The following is a 24,031-nucleotide window of genomic DNA, read 5'->3' as shown; positions in this document are numbered from 1 at the left end:
TCACAGAAGTGTCACTATCATGTTTACTGTTATATTATTTTCACTGTGTCACTGTCATGTTTTTACTATAAGACATCAGAGGAATGCCACTGTCATGTTACAAATCCTATTAAAACGGAGGTTTTATGAGTTTAAAATGTTTTAACAATCATAAACATTCAGAGAGCATCTATCCAGCCATGCTTTATGCTAATCATCAGTATCTGTTTTATTCAAAGAGACTACTCTATCGCACCCTCGGGGCAATCTGATTCACTGTTTCTACCCAGAAACTCTGCATCTCTGCCGCACAACAGACAGACCAGACTAACCTTTATGAATCATCATATTACATTTTATTTGATTACTACAATGGCCTAGTACAAACATACTACTATGCCCTTTCAGTAGCTTCAATACAGTATTGTCACATTTACAAGGCAATTTAAACAATGTATTCACAATCTTTTTTTTGTAGTTAACTGCTTGTATAGGAACAATTTAACAGCTATTACAAGGTTAAAATGTTATACACATACACACAATATGTGCGTAACGCAATCGGACAGTTCCACATGACACCACTAGAAGGCAACATTATCCCATAGATGTAGCAAAGATTTTTATAACTAACCCAAGACAGACTGTTTCCAATGGGAACAAATGAGTCATAGTGGGCAGAGCCAAGCACAAGCTAGCGAGATCCTATTGGCGCGTTCTAGCAAATATTTGCATGTTTCGGTTCGGGAACACCAACTCTGTGCACTGCACGTGTGCAATACCTAAATTCGCCTTTGCACTCCTTCTAAACAACACAATTTTTTCAAACTTTACCCTATAGTTTTAAGAACAGAAAACTGTATTCAGATCAAATGTTTCATCAATGAGAAAATTTGCAGAATGTCGGCCAAAATCAATCTTCTCCCACTGCCAGCCACTGGGCTTCCTCTCACTACCATATTCGGTAGTGAGTGGAAACGCCAAATGGATGCTTCACATTTATACAGCCGGTGAAATATCTGTCTACATCTATGAATGTACTTTTCAACAGGGAAATGACTGAAGGAGCAACGGCAGCGGATGTATTCTCCCCTCCTGTCACTACCGGACGTTCACTTTCTACCTGCAACAGGCACACCTACCTGGACACACCTGGAAAGGCTATGGATAGCCCATATAACTGTCAGTTATTATGGTTGACAGGTGAAATGTTATTGGCTAGGGCCTCAAAGTCTAAAGTACTAAGCTAACATATGGAATTGTTTTATGATGGATCATTTAGCTATTTGATTTCGAATTTTAGGACCCCTTTAGGTATAAAAATATATACACTACCGTTCAAAAGTTCGGGGTCACTTAGAAATGTCCTTGTTTTTGAAAGAAAAGCTTTTTTTTTGTCCATTTAAAATAACAAAATTGATCAGAAATACAGTGTAGATATTGTTAATGTTGTAAATAACTATTGTAGCTGGAAACGGCATAATTTTTTTAATGGAGTATCTACACAGGCCTTCAGAGGCCCATTATCAGCAACCATCACTCCTGTGTTCCAATGGCACACTGTGTTAGCTAATCCAAGTTTTATAATTTTAAAACACTTTTGCAATTATGTTAGCACAAATGAAAACTGTTGTACTGATTAAAGAAGCAATACAACTGGCCTTCTTTAGACTAGTTGAGTATCTGGACCATCAGCATTTGTAGGTTTGATTACAGGCCTCAAAATGGCCAGAAACAAAGAACTTTCTTCTGAAACTCAACAGTCTATTCCTGTTCTGAGAAATGAAGGCTATTCCATGCGAGAAATTGCCAAGAAACTGAAAATCTCATACAACGCTGTGTACTACTCCCTTCACAGAACAGCGCAAACTGGCTCTAACCAGAATAGAGTGGGAGGCCCCGGTGCACAATTGAGCAAGATGACACGTACTTTAGAGTGTCTAGTTTGAGAAACAGACGCCTCACAAGTCCTCAACTGGCAGCTTCATTAAATAGTACCCGCAAAACATCAGTCTCAACGTCAACAGTGAAGAGGCAACTCCGGGATGCTGGCCTTTTAGGCAGAGTTGCAAAGAAAAAGCCATATCTCAGACTGGCCAATAAAAAGAAAAGATTAAGATGGGCAAAGAACACAGACACTGGACAGAGGAAGATTGGAACAAAGTGTTATGGACAGACTAATCTAAGTTTGAGTTGTTCGGATCACAAAGAACATTCGTGAGATGCAGAAAAAATGAAAAGATGCTGGAGGAGTGCTTGACACCATCTGTCAAGCATGGTGGAGGCAATGTGATGGTCTGGGGGTGCTTTGGTGGTGGTAAAGTGGGAGATTTGTACAGGGTAAAAGGGATCTTGAAGAAGGAAGGCTATCACTCCATTTTGCAACGCCATGCCATACCCTGTGGACGGCACTTAATTTGAGCCAATTTCCTCCTACAACAGGACAATGACCCAAAGCACAGCTCCAAACTATGCAAGTACTATTTAGGGAAGACGCATTCAGCTGGTTTTCTGTTTATAATGGAGTGGCCAGCACAGTCACCGGATCTCAACCTTATTGAGCTGTTGTGGGAGCAGCTTGACCGTATGGTACGTAAGAAGTGCCCATCAAGCCAATCCAACTTGTGCGAGGTGCTTCAGGGAGCATGGGGTGTAATGTCTTCAGATTACCTCAACAAATTGACAACTAGAATGCCAAAGGTCTGCAAGGCTGTAATTGCTGCAAATGGAGGATTCTTTGAAGGACAATTATTATTTAAATTAAAAATCATTATTTATAACCTTGTCAATGTCTTGACTGTGTCCTATTCATTTTGCAACTCATGTCATGTATGTTTTCATGGAAAACAAGGACTTTTCTAAGTGACCCCAAACTTTTGAACGGTAGTGTATATTAAAAAAAATATTTTATAAAATATTGAATTTGGCCTTTACTATAGCCCATAGAAACACATTGAATAGGGCCTCCCGAGTGGCGCAGTGGTCTAGCTGTGCCACTAGAGATTCTGGGTTTGAGTCCAGCCTCTGTTGCAGCCGGCCGCGACCGTGAGACTCATGGGGCGGCGCACAATTGGCCCAGCGTCGTCCGGGTTAGGGGAGGGTTTGGCCGGCAGGGATGTCCTTATCCCATCGCGCACTAGCGACTCCTGTGGTAACACGGTCGCCAGGTGTACAGTGTTTCCTCCGACGCGTTGGTGCGGCTGGCTTCCGGGTTAAGTGGGCATTGTGTCAAGAAGCAGTGTAGCTTGGTTGGGTTGTGTTTCGGAGGACGCACGGCTCTCCACCTTCGCGTCTCCCGAGTCCGTACGGGAGTTGCAGAAATGAGACAAGACTGTAACTACCGATTGGATACCACGAAATTGAAAAATATATATAAAAAAAACATGTTTAAAAGTTAAACACAAAAAAAATTCTAATAAAAACCAAATGAACAAAATAAGAAAATCTTAAAATAAAAAATATTAAACAAATACGCATATTCGGAAATGGCAAAAAAAGACAAGACACAAAAAAAGGAACATAAGGAATACAGTTTTGAAGGAAAAGTTTTCATTGGAAGACCGACTTTCACGATGTCTCATGGTTTGACAAACACCGCTGTAGCTTCCAAAGGTAGATGCGGAAGGACACCATAGGCGGATGCGGTGGATTGAGACACAGCCCATGCAAAAAATATATCTCTAGCTTAAACTGACAGATTTTTTAAGGGATTTTTTTTTATTAATGTTACTTAGATTGACGCATGGTTGCGTAAATAGGCGCTTGCTTAAGGACCAACCTGCGTTGGCAGACCATCTGCATAGCAGATGTTTTGGAGGTGTAACTGAAGTATGAGCTGACAAATAGGTGAGCGGCTGCTCTTATGTCAAACCATTCCCTTCCTTATTATCCCTACCATGTCAGAAGTTTAAAGTGGCGCTAGAAAGTGTAGGCTAATGCATGTCTTCATGTTAATTTATAGCCTATATCAGTCTAATCAAGGTGTAGACAATAGACCGCCGCCAATTTGAGTGTTTGAACTTGTAAACGCGGCTGCATGGGATTTGTCATTTTATAAATTCGGGTGGTTTCGTTGCATCCAATGGTTTACAGAAGGAACCGCTTGTGGATTTGACAGCTCTAACGCAGTTTCACCTCCAACACTGCCAGAACATTTTACTGATATAATCTAGCCCTAGGTGAAATGGACACACCTCTACCAGCACAGGGTACACCTGGACAATTTATGGACAGTTCATACCAGTGTCAGCTAAGGTATTGGGAGGATAGGTTGACAGGTGAAAAGGACAAAGGTGAGGAGTACACACCTGCGTCTGTTCTGGGAAGGCTCGTTCTCGCTGCCTCCTGACGGGGTGCGTCCACGAGCCGTGGGGAATTTAGGCGACTTTGTTCGCTCGTTGGCCGTGTTGTACAGTCCACTGGGGAGAAAAACAAGGCAGCTAGCTGTCGATCCTACTGAACATACATTGATCTGTATGATGAAACTAACTTGTTGCCAAAAAAACGACCTACACAGTACAGTCTTTAGCGTGAATGAAGACATCCTACCTATGAAAACAACAATAGCATTCTTGTCCACCTAGCCACAGATATGCCAGGATGATGATGACATAGCCTCAGAGGATAAAGCTAAATGCCGAGGGTAGCAGGTCGCAACACTGGCTGCTGCTAAGTGACCCCAGGCTTCACACACACACATCTTGTCTGCATTCATTAGCTTCAGATAAGGCCCCTCCGACACACAGTTACGCAAGCATGCACGCTGGAACAAACACACGCGCACACGCGCACACAGCCAGTACCAAGGGAGCACAAATCAATATGTAGATTCAATCATGTTGAAACAAGCTTATTGAAATGCAAATGGCCCTAGATAATACTTCATTATAATAGCCTGGTCCCAGATCTGTTTGTGCCGTCTTGCCAACTCCTATGGTCATTATTTGGCCCATGACAATGACTATAGCGTTGGGCAAGACGTCATGAACCGATCTGGGACCAGGTTATACTGTGAACTGGAGGAGACATACATACACATACACATACATATATATATATATAAAATGATGTGTCTCGTCACTGGGCTCTCACACACTGCTTCCAGTAGTGTATTTCATGAATCAGTTGGAGTGTGTACTATGTTAAGCCTCCTTCACTACTGAAGGGCTATGTTCTGTTCCTCCGTTGTTGTCAACAGAGGTGGTGTGTGTATACATGCTTGATCCATTAAATATATATAATGTACGTAACACAGATAACACAGACAGTATTAGGGAGGATTAGTCTATAAGACAACAGTGTAATTGAAACATATTAGACTAGAACGATCCATCACAGAGCAGGGGCTCCTATCAGACAGTACTGTACCTTTGTGGGGCGTTCTCATCCCATGGTGCATTGGGCTTCCCTCGCTGTTCCTCTGGACCACCATTCTCCGCCTTGGTTACTTTGGCGCTAAAGATAAACAAACAGGTAAACAAAGTATTTTGTCTGGGCTAAGCATTTTTATGAAGAACTGTCACTTTATACTGGAAAATAATTCTCAATCCCCCCTCAACTTCTCCTTTCTCTTTCCATCTCTGTTTTATATCCTTTTCTCCATTTGGTCCAAACTTACTGCCTCTCTCGTTCGTACACTATTTTCTACATGTCTTGCCCATGTCTGATACCTCTTCACAGGCGACAGTGCTGTAATCTTAGCCGTTCCTTCTTTTTCCGAATTCTCCGTCTTTGTGTTTGACCGATTCCCATTGTTCAGTCCTATAAGGAAAAGAGATGTTCAGTAAGATTAAATAGTGAACCAATTTGCCTCTCTCTTTCCATTGTTTCAATACTAGAACAATATCCGTCCGTAACTACGTGTGGCATGGTAGCCTTCCTACGAAGGGCTCAGATTTATTGAATTATACATGGCTTTGTCTATTTTTGAGCCCTGCAGTTATAATTACAGAGAATTCAATCACTGAATGTGTCAGAGAGATTACTGTCCCACTGCACACAGTGAAAACAACAATGCTAAGTCAAGCACGTTATGCCAACATACTGTGCGTACGTCTGTGTGAACTGCTGAAGTGAATATAATATAATTAGCTAATTGAAGCCCTGTTGTTCCTGATGGGGGAACAGGAGGAGGAAGTGAATACTAAACTTACTGGGACTGAGACTCAACTAAGCTGCTTTACACCCGACATAAGAGGAACTGTCATTAGGAACCTGAGAGGTTCTACTCTGTGTCAGTAGAGGTGAAAGTTGGGGAAATGTTTTGTGGCTATGTATGATGTGTGGCATTAGTTACCATTGATACGTAACCCTTGTCGTAGTGATATTGTGCTTGTTAGGTGTTGTGTAGTGTGTCTGTAGATGTTGTGTATGCTTAAGGTATGCTGCATATCCAGCTGACCTGTGGTCTGTGGTGGTCTCTTGGGGTAGGTCTTGCTGCGGGTCCTGACCACCTGCAGGTCTGGCCGGGGAAGACTGATAGACGGATCCCTGCCCATCTGCATAGCTGTCTTACCACTGTAGAGAGAGAGAGAGAGAGAGAGAGAGAGAGAGGTAGAGAGAGGTAGAGAGAGGTAGAGAGAGAGAGAGAGACACACACACACACACACAGTTGTTTAGTCATCTTGTCTTTTCATGGTTTTAGGGGAAGACGTTCCTGGTCTGTCAAGTTCTTATGTGAGACAGAGATGATCTGGTCTTGGCCTTTCCATATGTCAAACCCTTTTGTCAGGCACAGTGATACACAGTCTGATGCAACAACAAGGTGTTGAAGAGCAACATGAACATAGAAAACACAGCCAAGGTTGTGACTGAAGTGACCTTAAACCTAGCAGAGGTCAGTAGTAGATCATGTAATAAATATTGCAGAAAACTGCAACTGGTGAAGAAAACAATCACTGGTGTACAGAGTGGCAGTCTTCTCTGAGTAGATACAGGAAGTAGACAACCGAAGGAAGACAAAGGAGAGATGGATGTTGTGTGATCTCTGAATTATTCAGGTCTTCCACTTGTCTGTGGTGTCACACACGCACACACAAACAGTCTCTCTGTCTGTTGAACACTGTATCCCCCTTTCGCTCCTCTACTAAAACAGTCTCCATTATTCATGAGGTTGTGGATTCTAGAATGAATACATGCTGGGAGAAGTTCTCTAGGATTTACCTACACCCCGCTTTGCCAACCAAAATGATGGGCAGAGAAAAATGATATATTTCTATGTATAATGCATACCTTTGTGTGGAGTTCCATTTTACAGATTATAGAAATGCATTATTCTATACAGTTTCTACAATACTTTTCATACATAGCTAACTACATTTGAAGGGAATAAAGAATCGAGGTTCTCTCACCTGTACCGATGTTTAGATCCCAGGGAACCAAATTTGGATAGTTTTCTTGTAAGTGTGTTGGAATCATTTTCTGGCATTCTAGAAAAAGCATTCAACAGCAATGGAGAGCAGGCCTGGATGAAGAATTTAAAAGTACTGTACTTCCACTAAAGTCTCATATGGTGTGCACATTTCTACAGTACATTATTCCACAGGTAATACATTTTTCTTTTTTTCTTTATGAATTCAGAATGTGACTAACCCATGTTAAAGAGGATTAAATGCTCAGGCTGAAAGGAAAATGAAAAAATTGCGTCTTTCACAAAGGTGACCGGCGATGCGTGTTTGAATTCAGAATTCACTTTGTACTTTTTATACATTTAAAGGAAGAGAAGCGAACTCAATTGCTGCCATATATATATATATATATATATATAAAAGAAGCAGTTCTCTTGTTCTGATCATTGCATTAATGACATAATGGCTGCTCAAACACCACTAAGAGCTTTCGGGCTTCATTAAAATTCAAAACTCTGAGTCAGAGAGAGTGAGTGTGTCTGGTACTAGTGGTACATTCCTCCATTACCGTATAGCTGTAAAGCAAAAGGCCATTATAAAAGCCTCTTGTAGTCTCTCACCCAGCCATGTGTTATTAACACAACCATCACCACTACAGCATTGCGCTAAGGCCTCTCTCAAAACCAACACCACTTTAATACACCACTACGGCCTCGCTCACAGGGCTCCGTAACACTTCAGATAACTCAAGTCACTGTTGAAAGACACTTCGATGGAAGGTTAGATGGAGAAAAAGTACTGAAGGTAGGTGGATGTAGTCAGTACACCCAACCAGAAGCTAAAATGAACCTATGTTTTTACCTCTTCTCATTGTTTTTCTCACTCTTTCTTCAGGTGTCTATAAGGGCTTGTAGAATATATCCTCTCACATTAAAACTGCAGCAAATACCTGCCTATTTTCATCCGATGGCTTATGCCCACTTCTCCCACCTTCGTGTCATAGTCCCATCACAGCATATCACATTCTCTCCCATTCTCTCATCCAAACCTCCCAACCCCTCCACCCTTCTCTCCCCCAGAGGACTATACGCCGGGGGGAGGGGTGGGGTATAACCTGTCAAGCCCCCTCCCCTCCTGTCTACCTGTCAGCTCCAGGTCTGTCTGTGCCACAGGGACCCAGCAGACTGCAGGGTTCACACGCGGATTAAACAGCATAAATCCAGAGCCTCGCGCGCCTTGCTGCCTCTCCTGCTCTTTAGGGCACAGTCCGTGTAAGTCTGCTCTCATTAGGCCAACGCATGCACACGCACAAGGGACCGCACTGAGCTGCGCAGCCAGACAGAGGCCTTGTTCACTTTGATTAAGGACTGAGGGACTCTGGGATTTTCATGTTAAGAGGTATGTGATAGGGTTGTTTCTACCTGAGGGGAATTAATGTGGGTGATCGTGTTGTAGATAAATGGGACCATTTTTCCACTGAAGCATAAATAGTTTGGGGTTTTACCTGTGGAAGGTGGTAGAAGTTCTAACTGAAAAGTTACAATAGTGTTGGTACAGTATACTGTAGTATTTGCCTATGACCGTGTGTGCGCGTTTGTAGTTTTTTACCTAAAGAAAGTGTGGTGTTCTACGCAGCACTTCCACAGATGTTTACAGGCCGTCTTATTGGGTGCCTCGAAGAAGAACGACGTCTCTGTACACTGCAAATAAACAACAACATAATCTCTTATACAATCGACAAACAAATAATACAAATCACATTCATAAGCTAAACCAAGAAGATGTATATCATAACAAGAGCCATTTCATCATTAATTCCGAAAACAACATTTGTGGTGGTGGCGGAAAGGACTCGTATCAAATGTACCATTAAATGTGTTTTAGCTAAGTGTTTATGTAAATGACCAGGTAGTGTGTAATCTCTCAACCTAGATGGGATGTCTGTTGGGTCATTAGGCAAATGGGTATCACTGTAGAGAGAGGACAACTCGCACTCTCTAGACTCCCCTACAGCTAGTCTCCGAGAGGAGGTAGCTACCGTAAGCCCATAGGTCTCCTATATTCAAATGAAGTTCCGTTCTGAGCTGCTCTGATATTATCAATAATGGGGTTATCATGGGTCTCTACTCCAAGGCCTCTCTATTCACGGCTTAATGAGACTCTCTCAGGTTGAATAAAGTAAACCATATCATTAAGGAAGACTCACAGGTCTCAATGAGTCTAACTAGCTCAACAGAGAAAAGTGGTTCTGCTTTAGTGATATCTGAAGGGGTAGGCCACACCACTTCAGTTTTTCCATCACTTTGAAACTGATCAAAATGATCATTATCCTCCCCAAAAGCCCCCCAAAATGTACTTAGAAAATTCCCCCAAAGATTCAAAAGATCAGCATGAAGCTGGATTTGTTTTGAGGAAGTTTAAGTTTGTGTGAAGTGCCTATCTTTTCTCATTTGCACCCGTGAAGTGAACATCAGTGAAGACGGGAGAGTCGAGGCTGAACTGTCATGTTTCTTTAATTCCTCTCCTTACATCCTCCTAATGTTTGTCGAAATGTCTCAAGATCAAACACACAGTGGATCTTTCAAGGTTTCACATGGGAGTACTGTAGATACTCCTGGGAACATTGTCAGTTAAGGTCTGATATGGGGAATATTTTTACAATGAGGCTTTCCAAACCTGTGATATCCAAAGAAATTGGTTTCGATTCATTCAGTAATTACGAGTTAGCTAGTGCGAATGATCTCACATTATTGAGTTTATGAAACATGCCAAAATTACTTGAAGAATCACAAACAAAGCAGAGGTAGAAATACAGTACATAACTTAACAAAACATTCCTTATGCAGATAATTACTGAAAGATAATAACTGGTGACTTACATCTTTTCCAACAACTCGAAGTTCAAATTGTGTTTCCTTAAAATGCACTTTAGTTATCCTTGGCCTGAAACAATAAATGTAAACAAACAGATGAGGTGCACTGTAAAAATTTGGGGTTTAACAAGGGTTCTTCTAAGATCCTCAAAGTTCTTTGAAGAACCTTAGGTTTCTTGGCACTGAAAATTGCCACCGAAAGGTTCTTCCCAAGAAGGAGGAGGGATTCATCCGAGGAACCTCCTCAGTTGTTGGGAGTTCTTTCAGGAACCAAACTGCCCAACTGAAACATTTTGATTTGAATTTGAAAGGACATCAGGTGCAGGCACTTAAATAAAAAAATGTAAAGGTCACCTCAATTTAAGGTAAGGTTTGTCCCTAATTTGATCTAAATAGATGGTATCATCCTAAAACAATATCTATCTTTTGATATTTGTGCACATCATTATAAAACAGAAAATGGACACAATTCAATGGATATCAATCAACAGAGAGAAGAATATGTAGGCTATAAGAATATAAGGCTAGCTGGATTGGTTGCAGATGACGACTGAACTACATTTTTGTGTCTGTAGGTATACAGACGAAGGGGCATACAAAGGTATGTCAATTGGTGTTGGTATGTTTTGCAGATCACATGTACCATCCTCCTCCCTTCAATGAAAATCCCATAGGCCTCTACATTATGGACATGGTATGTATATGAAAACCATAATCAAAAGTAATTTTTTTCCCCCATTCCCATTTGCCACAAAAACCATGGTATGAATACTGTTGTGTGCATGTGTTAATCATCTGTATAATTACTATTTTTGGGATTCAGACTTCACCCTCCCCACACCTCTGATGAATATAACAGGAAACCTGTTCAATCACCATGCACTGCAAAATAATTCTAGCTATTGATTCGGTGAACATCAACATGCCAGAGGATATATCCATTGGACTTGGGGCTCTGCTGGGAGTTTGTCATATCAGGAATTTTTTATTCTGCTTTGTCACTGAAATCAAAACACTGACAACTTAAAATATTGTGTTATTGTTATGCGTATTATTAATAATAATAATAATATGGGGGGGTAGTTCAAACATTTACCCCAAAAGTTTTTTGAGGATCCATCAAAAAGGGTTTGTCGACGAACTTATAGGGGTTTCCCACAGTTTCAGTTTGAAGAACCCCTAAAGGATACTCCAGGAACCTTTTTTCTTTTTAGTGTATTGTATTCAAGGTTATGAAAGCAAATTAAAGTGGATGATTCTCATGAAATACTGCCACAAAACAATACCTACCAGAAATACTTCCCAACTTGTGTTTTGTTTTTGTAAACAACAACTCCAATAGGTGTCAGCCCCAGGAAGTATTCAGACTGATTCTCTCCCTGCAAAACACCACAATAACAGGTATTATACCAAACACAATTTACATAATAAGTGCCAACCAGAAATAACACAGTAAGGATACTAAAGTATGTGTCAAAGGAAAAAAGTCATCTCAGTAAACAGAACCAAATGGTAAGGCTGCCATGAGAGAAATAGTAAGGAACATGATCAAGGCAAGGTGATTGTGATAAACCACAGAATACAACTCTAACAAGCATCTCAGTCTTCTCCACAGTCAGAGTCCAGCTCCTACTTACGAACACAGGGTGAAGGTCGACTCCATACATATCCAGTGTTTTAGCTATTCCTAAATAATTGGCTTCAGCCTCGGAGGGAACCTGACCCCTGAAACACAGAGATGTTATCTTGTTAGCGAAGCATCAGGAAAGGCTTTAAAGTCCATAGAAAAGCCCATAGAACGTAGTATTATCCAGTGTGTATCTACAAGTATACATCGTGTAACATGATCTAGTACACATCTACAAGTACACATAGTGTAATATTATCTAGTGTACAATGACAAGTAGTATACAATAGAGACTATATCATTGGTCTAGTTGCTTTTATCCGTTCCAAAGCGAAGGGTTTAGAAACAGCCATGTAACATGAAAAATGAATGTAAAGTTGATATATATTGCATTGTAATTCACGCCCGGTGACACTTATTGGATTGATTGAGAGTTGTTGAACCGTCAGGAACCCCACAGTCTAATAAACAGTAAAGCTATCATGACCTTGGGCAACAACAGGTCATTATAGGGAGTGTATTAGAGAACTGTGGACAGTTCAAGACAATGGGTTCACTCTGAAGAGGTGAGATACACAAAGAGGCAGTACAAAACTACAATGGCCATGGTGCCCATGAGGTCGCCTAGGCAGAGAGCTCCTGTACATTTAGTAAATATAAACTTACATTTTTTTTTTTTTTATCAATCTCTGTTTTCATCACATAAACATGGTCTTCAATGTCCTGTTACAGGACTTTGATGTTAAATCTGTTTGTTTGCCTTGGCTAGCTAGCTAGCTACATTTTACATTTTAATCATTTAGCAGACGCTCTTATCCAGAGCGACTTACAGTAGTGAATGCATACATTTCATACATTCTTTATGTTTATTTTTTTGTGCTGGCCCCCCGTGGGAATAGAACCCACAACCCTGGCATTGCAAACACCATGCTCTACCAACTGAGCTACAGGGAAGGCTAGTTGGATGGCTAATGTTGCCATTTCAATAATGCAACAGCAGCGCCATCTTTTTTGTTTCACCTGCCGGTTGGAAGGTGGAGACTGCGATGTCAGAGAGGAAGAGGGACTGTTCCTGACCACTGCTGAGGTGTGGTTGATTTTCTGGTGCTGCAGCCAAAGTATCACCCAGGTGCGTGCTACACTGTCTGCAATGGAGGATCAGCCACCTACGGAGGAGCGGTTACTATGGAGGAACTGGGAACGCTGGACAAAGCGATGGGCCCTGATGAAGAGCTTCTGGCTTGTCTGACAGACTGACTTTCTCCCTGGCTGTACTGTGCCATCTGCGCCCTCCACTCAAGCCATACTGACTTTTCCAAACTGCCTCAACTCCATTAGTTTTCCATCTTTACTTTGTTGTTCATTGATGATGTATTTTGTTAACAAGAGGACCACAATGGAAATACGTTTCTAAACTTGTTTGTGTTATCCTAGTTTTTCTTTTTGTCAAATAAATCATATCATAAACACTGAGTGTACAAGACATTAGGAACACCTGATCTTTCCATGACAGACTGACCAGTTGAATCCAGGTGAAAGTTACTGTATGATCCTTTATTGATGTCACTTGTTAAATCCATCAGTCTAGATGAAGGGGAGGAGACAGGTTAAAGAAGTATTTTTAAGCCTTGAGACAATTGCGACATGGATTGTGTATGTGTGCCATTCAGAGTGTGAATGGGCAAGACAACATATTTAAGAGCCTTTGAACGGGGTATGGTAGTAGGTGCCAGGCGCACGGGTTTGAGTGTGTCAAGAACTGCAACGCTGCTGGGTTTTTCACGCTCACAATTTCCCATGTGTATCAAGAATGGTCCACCAACCAAAGGACATCGAGTCAACTTGACACAACTATGGGAAGCACTGGAGTCAACATGGGCCAGCACACCTTGTAGAGTCCATGCCCCAATGAATCGAGGCTGTTCTGAGGGCAAAAGGGGGTGCAACTCAATAATATTAAAGTTTTGTACACTCAGTGTATCTACAATTGAAGTCAGAAGTTTACATACACCTTAGCCAAATACATTTAAAAACTCAGTTTTTCACAATTCCTGACATGTAATCCTAGTAGAAATTCCCTGTCTTAAGTCAGTTAGGATCACCACTTTATTTTAAGAATGTGAAATATCAGAACAATAGTAGAGAGAATTATTTATTTCATCACATTCCCAGTGGGTCAGAAGTTTACATACACTCAGTTAGTATTTGGTAGCATTGCCTTTAAATTGTTTAACTTGGGTCAAACGTTTCGGGTAGCCTTCCACACGCTTCCCTCAATAAGTTGCCTGAATTTTGGACCATTCCTCCAGACAGAGCTGGTGTAACTGAGTCAGGTTTGTAGGGCTCCTTGCTCGCACACGCTTTTTCTGTTCTGCCCACAGATCTTCTATAGGATTGAGGTCAGGGCTTTGTGATGGCCACTCCAATACCTTGACTTTGTTGTCCTTAAGCCATTTTGCTACAACTTTGGAAGTATGCTTGAGGTCATTGTCCATTTTGAAGACCCGTTTGCGACCAAGTTTTAACTTCCTGACTGATGTCTTGAGATGTTGCCTCAATATATCCACAATTTTACATCCACATGATGCCATCTATTTTGTGAGGTGCACCAGTCCCTCCTGCAGCAAAGCACCCCTACAAGATGATGCTGCCACCCCCGTGCTTCCCGGTTGGGATGGTGTTATTCGGCTTGCAAGCCTCCCCCTTTTTCCTTCAAACATAACGATGGTCATTATGGCCAAAAAGTTATATTTTTGTTTCATCAGACCAGAGGACATTTCTCCAAAAAGTACGATCTTTGTCCCCATGTGCAGTTGCGAACCGTAGTCTGTCTTTTTTATGGTGGTTTTTGAGTAGTGGCTTCTTCCTTGCTGAGCGGCCTTTCAGGTTACGTTGATATAGAACTCGTTTTACTGTGGATATAGATACTTTTGTACCTGTTTCCTCCAGCATCTTCACAAGGTCCTTTGCTGTTGTTCTGGGATTGATATGCACTTTTCGCACCAAAGTACGTTCATCTCTAGGAGACAGAACACGTCTCCTTCCTGAGCGGTATGATGGCTGCGTGGTCCCATGGTGTTTATACTTGCGAACTATTGTTTGTACAGATGAATGTGGTAACTTCAGGCGTTTGGAAATTGCTCCCAAGGATGAACCAGACTTGTGGAGGTCTACAATTCTTTTTTTCTGAGGTCTTGGCTGATTTATTTAGATTTTCCCATGATGTCAAGCAAAGAGGCACTGAGTTTGAAGGTAGGTCTTGAAATACATCCACAGGTACACCTCCAATTGACTCAAATGATGTCAATTAGCCTATCAGAAGCTTCTAAAGCCATGACATCATTTTCTGGAATTTTCCAAGCTGTTTAATGGCACAGTAAACTTCTGACCCACTGGAATTGTGATACAGTGAATTATAAGTGAAATAATCTGTCTGTAAACAATTGTTTGAAAAATTACTTGTGTCATGCACAAAGTAGATGTCCTAACCAACTTGCCAAAACTATAGTTTGTTAACAAGAAATTTGTGAAGTGGTTGAAAAACGAGTTTTAATGACTCCAACCTAAGTGTATGTAAACTTCCGACTTCAACTGTATGTATGTATGTATGTATGTATGTATGTATGTATGTATGTATGTATGTATGTATGTATGTATGTATGTATGTATGTATATATATATATAAGGCAAAGGGTGGCTATTTGACGAATCTCAAATCTAAAATATACTTTGATTTGTTTAACACTTTTTTGGTTACTACATGATTCCATATGTGCCATTTCATAGTTTTGATGTCTTCACTATTATTCTACAATGTAGAAAATAGTCAAAGAAAGAAAAACCCTTGAGTAGGTGTTCTAAAACTTTTGACCAGTAGTGTTTAATACAAGTAATCTTACGTGCCAGACTTAATATTCAGAGACAGACTTGTCTGATGCCACGAGACAACAATAAAATAAACACAAAGGAACTAAAACCATAACATAACATACTTTCCCTCCTCATCTAATCCGTAATGGTTTTTCCATGTTCCTGAAATTCCATGTGAGATAATGTTCAACTGAGTTGTGGTCTGGGTTACGTATCTTCTATTACTGATTAACTACAGAGAAAGGGTTGTGTTTAAAAACCAAAAGCATGCGGTCAAGGAAACCACAGCTATGGAGCAACTCCCTGTGGTTTTACGGTATGTTTATCGAGGGTGAAACATGTCCTAACAGTCAACTAAGTCTACCAAATATCTATGAATGTGGATGAAGGGTGATGGAATTCCTAGGTCAATAAGGTGTTAGTGTATGTATCATGAAGCCCACAGCCTAAGCTCTGGACTGTAAGCAGTGTGTCTGCAGTGTAAGCTCTGGACTATAAGCTGTGTGTCTGCAGTGTAAGCTCTGGACTATAAGCAGTGTGTCTGCAGTGTAAGCTCTGGACTATAAGCAGTGTGTCTGCAGTGTAAGCTCTGGACTATAAGCAGTGTGTCTGCAGTGTAAACTCTGGACTATAAGCAGTATGTGTGCAGTGTAAGCTCTGGACTATAAGCAGTGTGTCTGCAGTGTAAACTCTGGACTATAAGCAGTGTGTGTGCAGTGTAAGCTCTGGACTATAAGCAGTGTGTCTGCAGTGTAAGCTCTGGACTATAAGCAGTGTGTCTGCAGTGTAAGCTCTGGCTTTGGTAAACTCTACACAGTATCCTGTGCTCTACATCTCCCTTCTGATGATATGTTTGGAGTGGTGCAACCCCTCCCTTCCCTCCTCTCCTCTCTGCTCTCCCCTCTCTGCTCTCGAGCCGTATCATTGATCTTCTGATCACACACATTAGCAACACAAAGACTCAGGCTCATTCAGCCTGTTCAAGCGTGACCCCTAGAGCTCCTCACACCTCTCCTTCTCCTCCCCCTCTACCTCTTCTTCTTCCCTGAAGACACAATGTCACCCGGGATTCCTTACGAGTCCATTATGGATTCTGTTCACATGTTCTTTATAGGTGGCCAGGGCCAGGGACTGGGTTGAGATGATTGCTGGTATAAATACGGCGAGTGGCGAACGGCATTGGAACGGGGGAGTTATTTACGGACGCTCTGGGGTGGGCGGGGGGAGACGGGCGGGGACGGGTCTGCCAGGCTGTGTGTGTGTGTGTGTGTGTGTGTGTGTGTGTGTGCCGCTGGTGTGTGTGGTTAGCCCTATGTCTCTCCGCCTGACCTGTCTGCTGCCTGTGGGACAAATGGGACCGGGACCGCCTGGTATGACGAGGCAGGAATAGGAAGTGGAAGAGTGTCAGAGAGCAGAGCTTGGTGCTGACTACATAGCAGATCACAGCGAGGATGACATCCACAGGCTCTGGAGAAAACTAGGGCAGATACCAAGCCCGCTACGTCTGTCTCTCTGCATCTACTTCTCCCTCACGCTCTCTCCCACTCTTTATCTGAGTCCAGCTCCCTTTGTCTCTCTCTTCCGCCTTCTGCCTCCTCTCTATCCCCACTCGGTTCTCATATCACTCTCTCTCTATTTCTGTCTCTTTGCATCTAACTCTCCGCCCTTTCTCCTGCTCCTTCTGTCTCCCTTTTCATCCCTCTGCTTCACCTCTGTCCCTCCTTGTTTTCATATTTCAGTGTCTCTATGTCCCTCTCTCCCACTGTCTCTCTCTTCCTGAGTGCCGCTCCCTCTGTCTATACATTTCTCGCTCTTCCTCCCCCTTGCAACTCCTGTGTTCTCACAACCTCTCTCTATGTCTATCTGCATCTTCTCCCACCTCTTCCTGTCTCTGCCTCCCCTCTACCTCTCTTTTGTCTTTCTCTGACCAGTCAGACAGTCAGATAGCAGTGGGAGGATAGGAGGATGCATTGATGAACCCTCTAGTGGCTGATCTCCAATTAGCCCAGCCTGTTCCGCTGTCCTCTCTCCATGGGACACTTAGCTCACTGCGTAAATAACGACCGAGGCCTGAGCCTCATCAGCAGGCCAGAGGGCTGAGACTCCCTCCAGTATTACAGTCAGTCACAGCAGCAGACAGACAGAGAGAGAGAGAGCTGCTAGAGGAGCTAAGAGCCCAATTGATGCTCAGAGTCTCTTAATCATTGATAGCTGCCTGAACCCTTTTCACTTCTTACTGTGCATACTGTTGTCTTTTCAGCAGCATTAAGAGGATGTATGATCATTAACTAACACCCTTCAGGACTTATGGGCTTGACACCGAAGAGGTACTGTAATACATAGATGGTATATGATATTACGGTCTCAATTTTAGAAGACCAACCCGATAGGTTTCTGTTATAGAATAATAAACTGTCTGACTGCGAGGAGAATGTTGTTATCCACAGAGAGACAGAGGACCAGACTTGGTTGCAGAGGGTATGGTGGGTCTAGATCGTTAATATGTGTGTCTGAGTGTGTGTGTGTGTGTGTGTGTGTGTGTGTGTTTGTGTGTGTGGATGCGTGTCAGGCTGACGGGGGCTGCATGGGGAGATTATGTTGGTGTAATGTAGTGGACATTAGTGAAGAGGAGCTGGCTGTTTCTCATGTTTCACACTGAGATTAAACCACAATCACTTCACTCAGTTCACTGTCACAATACCATGGACCATGCCACTGTTTGGAATACACAAACAACAACAACAGAGAATGGATGGATGGATAACTTGGGTGTGCTGTGGTCAAATTCCTCTGGAAAAATTGGTTTATTCTCCATTCTATATTAATTCCTTCTAGAAAGATGGCTTCACTGAACTGACCTGATTTGTATCATTACATTTTAATATGTGATGATCAAAATATATTTCTCTCTTTTCAATTAAATCTGTCAAGGATCAAAACAGAGCTGTCTGTCTGTCTGTCTGTCTGTCTGTCTGTCTGTCTGTCTGTCTGTCTGTGTCTGTCTGATTTATTGCCTACTCTCTCACAATGAGGAGGAGTGTGCTTGTGAGGGCAGACCAGTCATCACAACTGTAATCCATAACCCTCCCAATAGGGTTGGGGTCCTGGCAGCACTGTGCAATCTGACTTAATACTAATGGGGGGGGGGGGGGGGGTCTCTCTAGCTCAGGCCTCTGTTTTTCTCTTCTCAGTCACAGCTCTGTCTGTCATCCCTTTACCCTTCAAATCAAATTGTATTTGTCACATGCGCTGAATACAACAGGTGTAGACCTTACAGTGAAATGCTTACTTACAAACCCTTAACCAACAATGCAGTTTTAAGATAATAAATAAATAAATAAATAAAAGTAACAAATAATGAAAGAGCAGCATTAAAATAACAATAGCGAGGCTATATACAGGGGGGTACCAGTACAGAGTCAATGTGCGGGGGCACCGGTTAGTTGAGGTAATATGTACATGTAGGTAGAGTTATTAAAGTGACGGTACCAGATTCATCTGTACAAACAATAGTATGCAAGTATAAACACCATGGGACCACACAGCCGTCATACCGCACAGGAAGGAGATGCGTTCTGTCTCCTAGAGATGAACGTACTTTGGTGCGAAAAGTGCAAATCAATCCCAGAACAACAACAAAGGACCTTGTGAAGATGCTGGAGGAAACTGGTACAAAAGTATCTATATCCACAGTAAAACGAGTCCTATATCGACATAACCTGATAGGCCACTCAGCAAGGAAGAAACCACTGCTCCAAAACCCCCATAAAAAAGCCAGACTACGGTTCGCAACTGCACATGGGGACAAAGATCGTACTTTTTGGAGAAATGTCCTCTGGTCTGATGAAACAAAAATATAACTTTTTGGCCATAATGACCATTGTTATGTTTGGAGGAAAAAGGGGGAGCTTGCAAGCTGAAGAACACCATCCCAACCGTGAAGCACAGGGGTGGCAGCATCATCTTGTGGGGGGACTGGTGCACTTCACAAAATAGATGGCATCATGAGGTAGGAAAATTATGTGGCTATATTGAGGCAACATCTCAAGACATCAGTCAGGAAGTTAAAGCTTGGTCGCAAATGGGTCTTCCAAATGGACAATTAAAGAATTAAAATGTTTTTATTTATTTATTAAAATGTTTTTTAAAAACAACAAAGTCAAGGTATTGGAGTGGCCATCACAAAGCCCTGACCTCAATCTTAATGAACATTTGTGGGCAGAACAGAAAAAGCGTGTGCGAGCAAGGAGGCCTACAAACCTGACTCAGTTACATAAGCTCTGTCAGGAGGAATGGGCCACAATTCACCCAACTTATTGTGGGAAGCTTGTGGAAGGCTACCCGAAACGTTTTACCCAAGTTCAACAATTTAAAGGCAATGCTACCAAATACTAATTGAGTGTGTGTAAACGTCTGACCCACTGGGAATGTGATGAAAGAAATAAAAGCTGAAATAAATCATTCTCTCTACTATTATTCTGACATTTCACATTCTTAAAATAAAGTGGTGATCCTAACTGACCTAAGACAGGAATTGTGAAAAACTGAGTGTAAATGTATTTGGCTAAGGTGTATGTAAACTTCCGACTTCAACTGTAAATAAGGTATTTCTAAAAACCTGTTTTAGCATCGTCATTATCGGGTATTGTGTATAGATTGATGAGGATCTTTTTTCAATTGAATCCATTTTAGAATAAGGCTATAACTAAACAAAATGTGGAAAAACTGCATATATAAACATAGATAACAGTATGTCTATGTCAACAGTCTTGTTTTGAGAGCCAACAAAACGCTTCAGAACAGCTAAATGAAGGACTCAACTGGGGTTTAGTATTAAAGTGTCAGTACTAGCAAACAGTTACAGATAAAGTAGTCTCTGTTATATCTCAGCGAGTTCTAAATGCTTTCTGAGAAATGATTAGATCAGATACTGTAGATAGTCCAATCCCTTATGACACAGAAATAATACACCAACAGAAACGGACTACATAACCCAGCCACTGTAACAGTACAGTCACATTAACAAACATATCAGATGCAAAGAACAGTGGAGAGAGGGGACCCTTTCACACACATAGGAAAGGAGAAAAGAGGAGATAGGAGAGGAAGATGAGGTGAGAGGAGAGGGCTTCCTTACGTTACGGTTTTGTGAATTGTCTCGATGGCGTCTTCCAGTTCCTCTTTCTGGTCCGGGACAAAACGGTACTCTGACACGTAGCCTGACGCATGTTTGTACGGGTCATAGTCGCCAAGTTCAGCTGGAGAGAAAGAGTGAAAGACATAAGCGTACCCAAACACGAACACACACATTTTGACTGTGTGAGAGATCATATAATACTATGAACAGTGACATCACATACAGTTGAAGTTGGAAGTTTACATACACCTTAGCCAAATACATTTAAACTCAGTTTTTCACAATTCCTGACATTTAATCCTAGTAAAAATAATCTGTTTTAGGTCATTTAGGATCACCACTTTATTTTAAGAATGTGAAATGTCAGAATAATAGTAGAGAGAATGATTTATTTCAGCTTTTATTTCTTTCATCACATTCCCAGTGGGTCAGAAGTTTACATACACTCAATTAGTATTTGGTAGCATTGCCTTTAAAATGTTGAACTTGGGTCAAATGTTTCGGGTAGCCTTCCACAAGCTTCCCACAATAACTTTGGTGAATTGTGGCCCATTCCTCCTGACAGAGCTGGTGTAACTGAGTCAGGTTTGTAGGCCTCCTTGCTCGCACACACTTTTTCAGTTCTGCCCACAAATTTTCTACAGGATTGAGGTCAGGGCTTTGTGATGGCCACTCCAATACCTTGACTTTGTTGTCCTTAAGCCATTGTGCTACAACTTTGGAAGTATGCTTGGGGTCATTGTCCATTTGGAAGACCCATTTGCGACCAAGCTTTAACTTCATGACTGATGTCTTGAGATGTTGCCTCAATATATCCACATAATTTTCCTGCCTCATGATGCCATCTATTTTAAGAGGCGCACCAGTCCCCCCTGCAGCAAAGCACCCCCACAAGATGATGCTGCCACCCCTGTGCTTCACGGTTGGGATGGTGTTCTTCGGCTCTCAAGCCTACCCTTTTTCCTCCAAACATAACAATGGTCATTATGGCCAAACAGTTTTATTTTTGTTTCATCAGACCAGAGGACATTTCTCCAAAAAGTACGATCTTTGTCCCCATGTGCAGTTGCAAACCGTAGTCTGTCTCTTTTTTTTGCTGAGCGGCCTTTCAGGTTATGTTGATATAGGGTTTGTTTTACTGTGGATATAGATACTTTTGCACCTGCTTTCTCCAGCATCTTCACAAGGTCCTTTGCTGTTGTTCTAAGATTGATTTGCACTTTCGCACCAAAGTACATTCATCTCTAGGAGACAGAACGTGTCTCCTTCCTGAGCGGTATGACGGCTGCGTGGTCCCATGGTGTTTATACTTGCGAACTATTGTTTGTACAGATGAACTTGTACCTTCAGGCGTTTGGAAATTGCTCCCAAGGATGAACCAGACTTGTGGAGGTCTACAATTATTTTTCTGAGGTCTTGGCTGATTTCTTTTGATTTTCCCATGATGTCAAGCAAAGAGGCACTGCGTTTGAAGGTAGGCCTTGAAATGCATCCACAGGTACACCTCCAATTGACTCAAATGTTGTCAATTAGCCGATCAGAAGCTTCTAAAGCCATGACATAATTTTCTGGAATTTTAAAAGCTGTTTAAAGGCACAGTCAAATTAGTGTATGTAAACTTCTGACCCACTTGAATTGTGATATAGTGAATTATAAGTAAAATAATCTGTTTGTAAACAATTGTTCGAAAAATTACTTGTGTCATGCAAAAAGTAGATGTCCTAACCGACATGCCAAACTATAGTTTGTTAACAAGAAATGTGTGGAGTGGTTGAAAAACAAGTTTTAATGACTCCAACCTAAGTGTATGTAAACTTCCGACATCAACTGTAATACAATCATTGAATCTCTTTTCATTCACAATTTACTCTCTCTACTTCTCTCTCTCTTTGTGGGTACTCACACTGTATGGCCAGGGCTGCCAGCTGTGCGCTGATATCAAGGGGACAGGGAATTCTGCCTTGTAGTACATCTTGCTTTACCTGCAGGAAGAATTGGTACCTACAGTACCAAGGCACAGACTCTGGCCAAGTGAGACATACATCCTTAAATCCCACACATATAGCACATTAAATACAATACATGCAAATAACAACACAACCACCAAGCATGGAGAGTACATGTGTACTGTGCAAGGTTATTATAGTTTTGTGTTTTTGTATTTGTTTTTATTTATATACAGTACCAGTCAAAAGTTTGGACACACCTAGTCATTGCAGGGTTTTTCTTTATTTTACATTGTAGAATAATAGTGAAGACATCAAAACTATTAAATAACACATATGGAATCATGTAGTAACCAAAAAAGTGTTAAACAAATCAAAATATATTTTATATTTGAGATTCTTCAAAGGAGCCACCCTTTGCCTTGATGACAGCTTTGCACACTTTTGGCATTCTCTCAACCAGCTTAATCTGGAATGCTTTTCCAACAGGCTTGAAGGAGTTCCCACATATGAAGAGCACTTGTTAGCTGCTTTTCCTTCACTCTGCGGTCCAACTCATCCCAAACCATCTCAATTGAATTGGGTTGAGGTCGGGTGATTGTGGAGGCCAGGTTATCTGATGCAGCACTCCATCACTCTCCTTGGTCAAATAGCCTTACACAGCCTGGAGGTGTGTTGGGTCATTGTTCTGTTGAAAAACAAATGATAGTCCTACTAAGCGCAAACAAGATGGGATGGCGTATCACTGCAGAATGCTGTTAAGAGTGCCTTGAATTCTAAATAAATCACTGACGGTGTCACCAGCAAAGCACCCCCACACCATCACACTTCCTCCTCTATGCTTCATGGTGGGAACCACACATGCGGAGATCATACGTTCCACTACTCTGTGTCTAACAAATACACGGCGGTTGGAACCAAAAATCTCACATTTTGACTCATCAGACCAAAGGACAGATTTCCACAGGTCTAATGTCCATTGATGGTTTCTTGACCCAAGCAAGTCTCTTCTTATTATTGGTGTCCTTTAGTAGTGGTTTCTTTGCAGCAATTCGACCATGAAGGCCTAATTCACCCAGTCTCCTCTGAACAGTTGATGTTGAGATGCGTCTGTTACTTGAACTCTGTGAAGCATTTATTTGGGCTGCAATTTCTGAGGCTGGCAACTCTAATGAACTTATCCTCTGCAGCAGAGGTAACTCTGGGTCTTCCTTTCCTGTGGCGGTCCTCATGAGAGGCAGTTTCATCATTGC

At 41.8% G+C, this 24,031-nt stretch overlaps 1 protein-coding gene across 5 annotated transcripts in view; it reads right to left on the bottom strand.

Moving 5' to 3' along the window:
- LOC115159184 (band 4.1-like protein 4) overlaps positions 1-24,031 on the bottom strand; it is a 101,328-nt gene that overhangs the window by 4,733 nt on the left and 72,564 nt on the right. For all 5 annotated transcript variants that reach the window (XM_029708656.1, XM_029708657.1, XM_029708655.1 and 2 more), the window contains 11 exons: positions 22,736-22,833; positions 20,833-20,953; positions 11,836-11,923; positions 11,489-11,577; positions 10,205-10,268; positions 8,934-9,025; positions 7,329-7,406; positions 6,380-6,495; positions 5,649-5,739; positions 5,347-5,433; positions 4,287-4,397 (listed from right to left, as the gene is read on the bottom strand). In XM_029708656.1, coding sequence (XP_029564516.1) covers positions 4,287-4,397; positions 5,347-5,433; positions 5,649-5,739; positions 6,380-6,495; positions 7,329-7,406; positions 8,934-9,025; positions 10,205-10,268; positions 11,489-11,577; positions 11,836-11,923; positions 20,833-20,953; positions 22,736-22,833 — 1,035 coding nt within the window. The remainder of the gene's footprint in view (positions 1-4,286; positions 4,398-5,346; positions 5,434-5,648; positions 5,740-6,379; positions 6,496-7,328; positions 7,407-8,933; positions 9,026-10,204; positions 10,269-11,488; positions 11,578-11,835; positions 11,924-20,832; positions 20,954-22,735; positions 22,834-24,031) is intronic.

This window comes from Salmo trutta, chromosome 23 (assembly GCF_901001165.1).
Source record: "Salmo trutta chromosome 23, fSalTru1.1, whole genome shotgun sequence".
In the NCBI taxonomy this organism is placed as follows: Eukaryota; Metazoa; Chordata; class Actinopteri; order Salmoniformes; family Salmonidae; genus Salmo; species Salmo trutta.
Note: the sequence above shows the minus strand (reverse complement) of the source record. Positions and strands in the feature narration are given on the sequence as shown.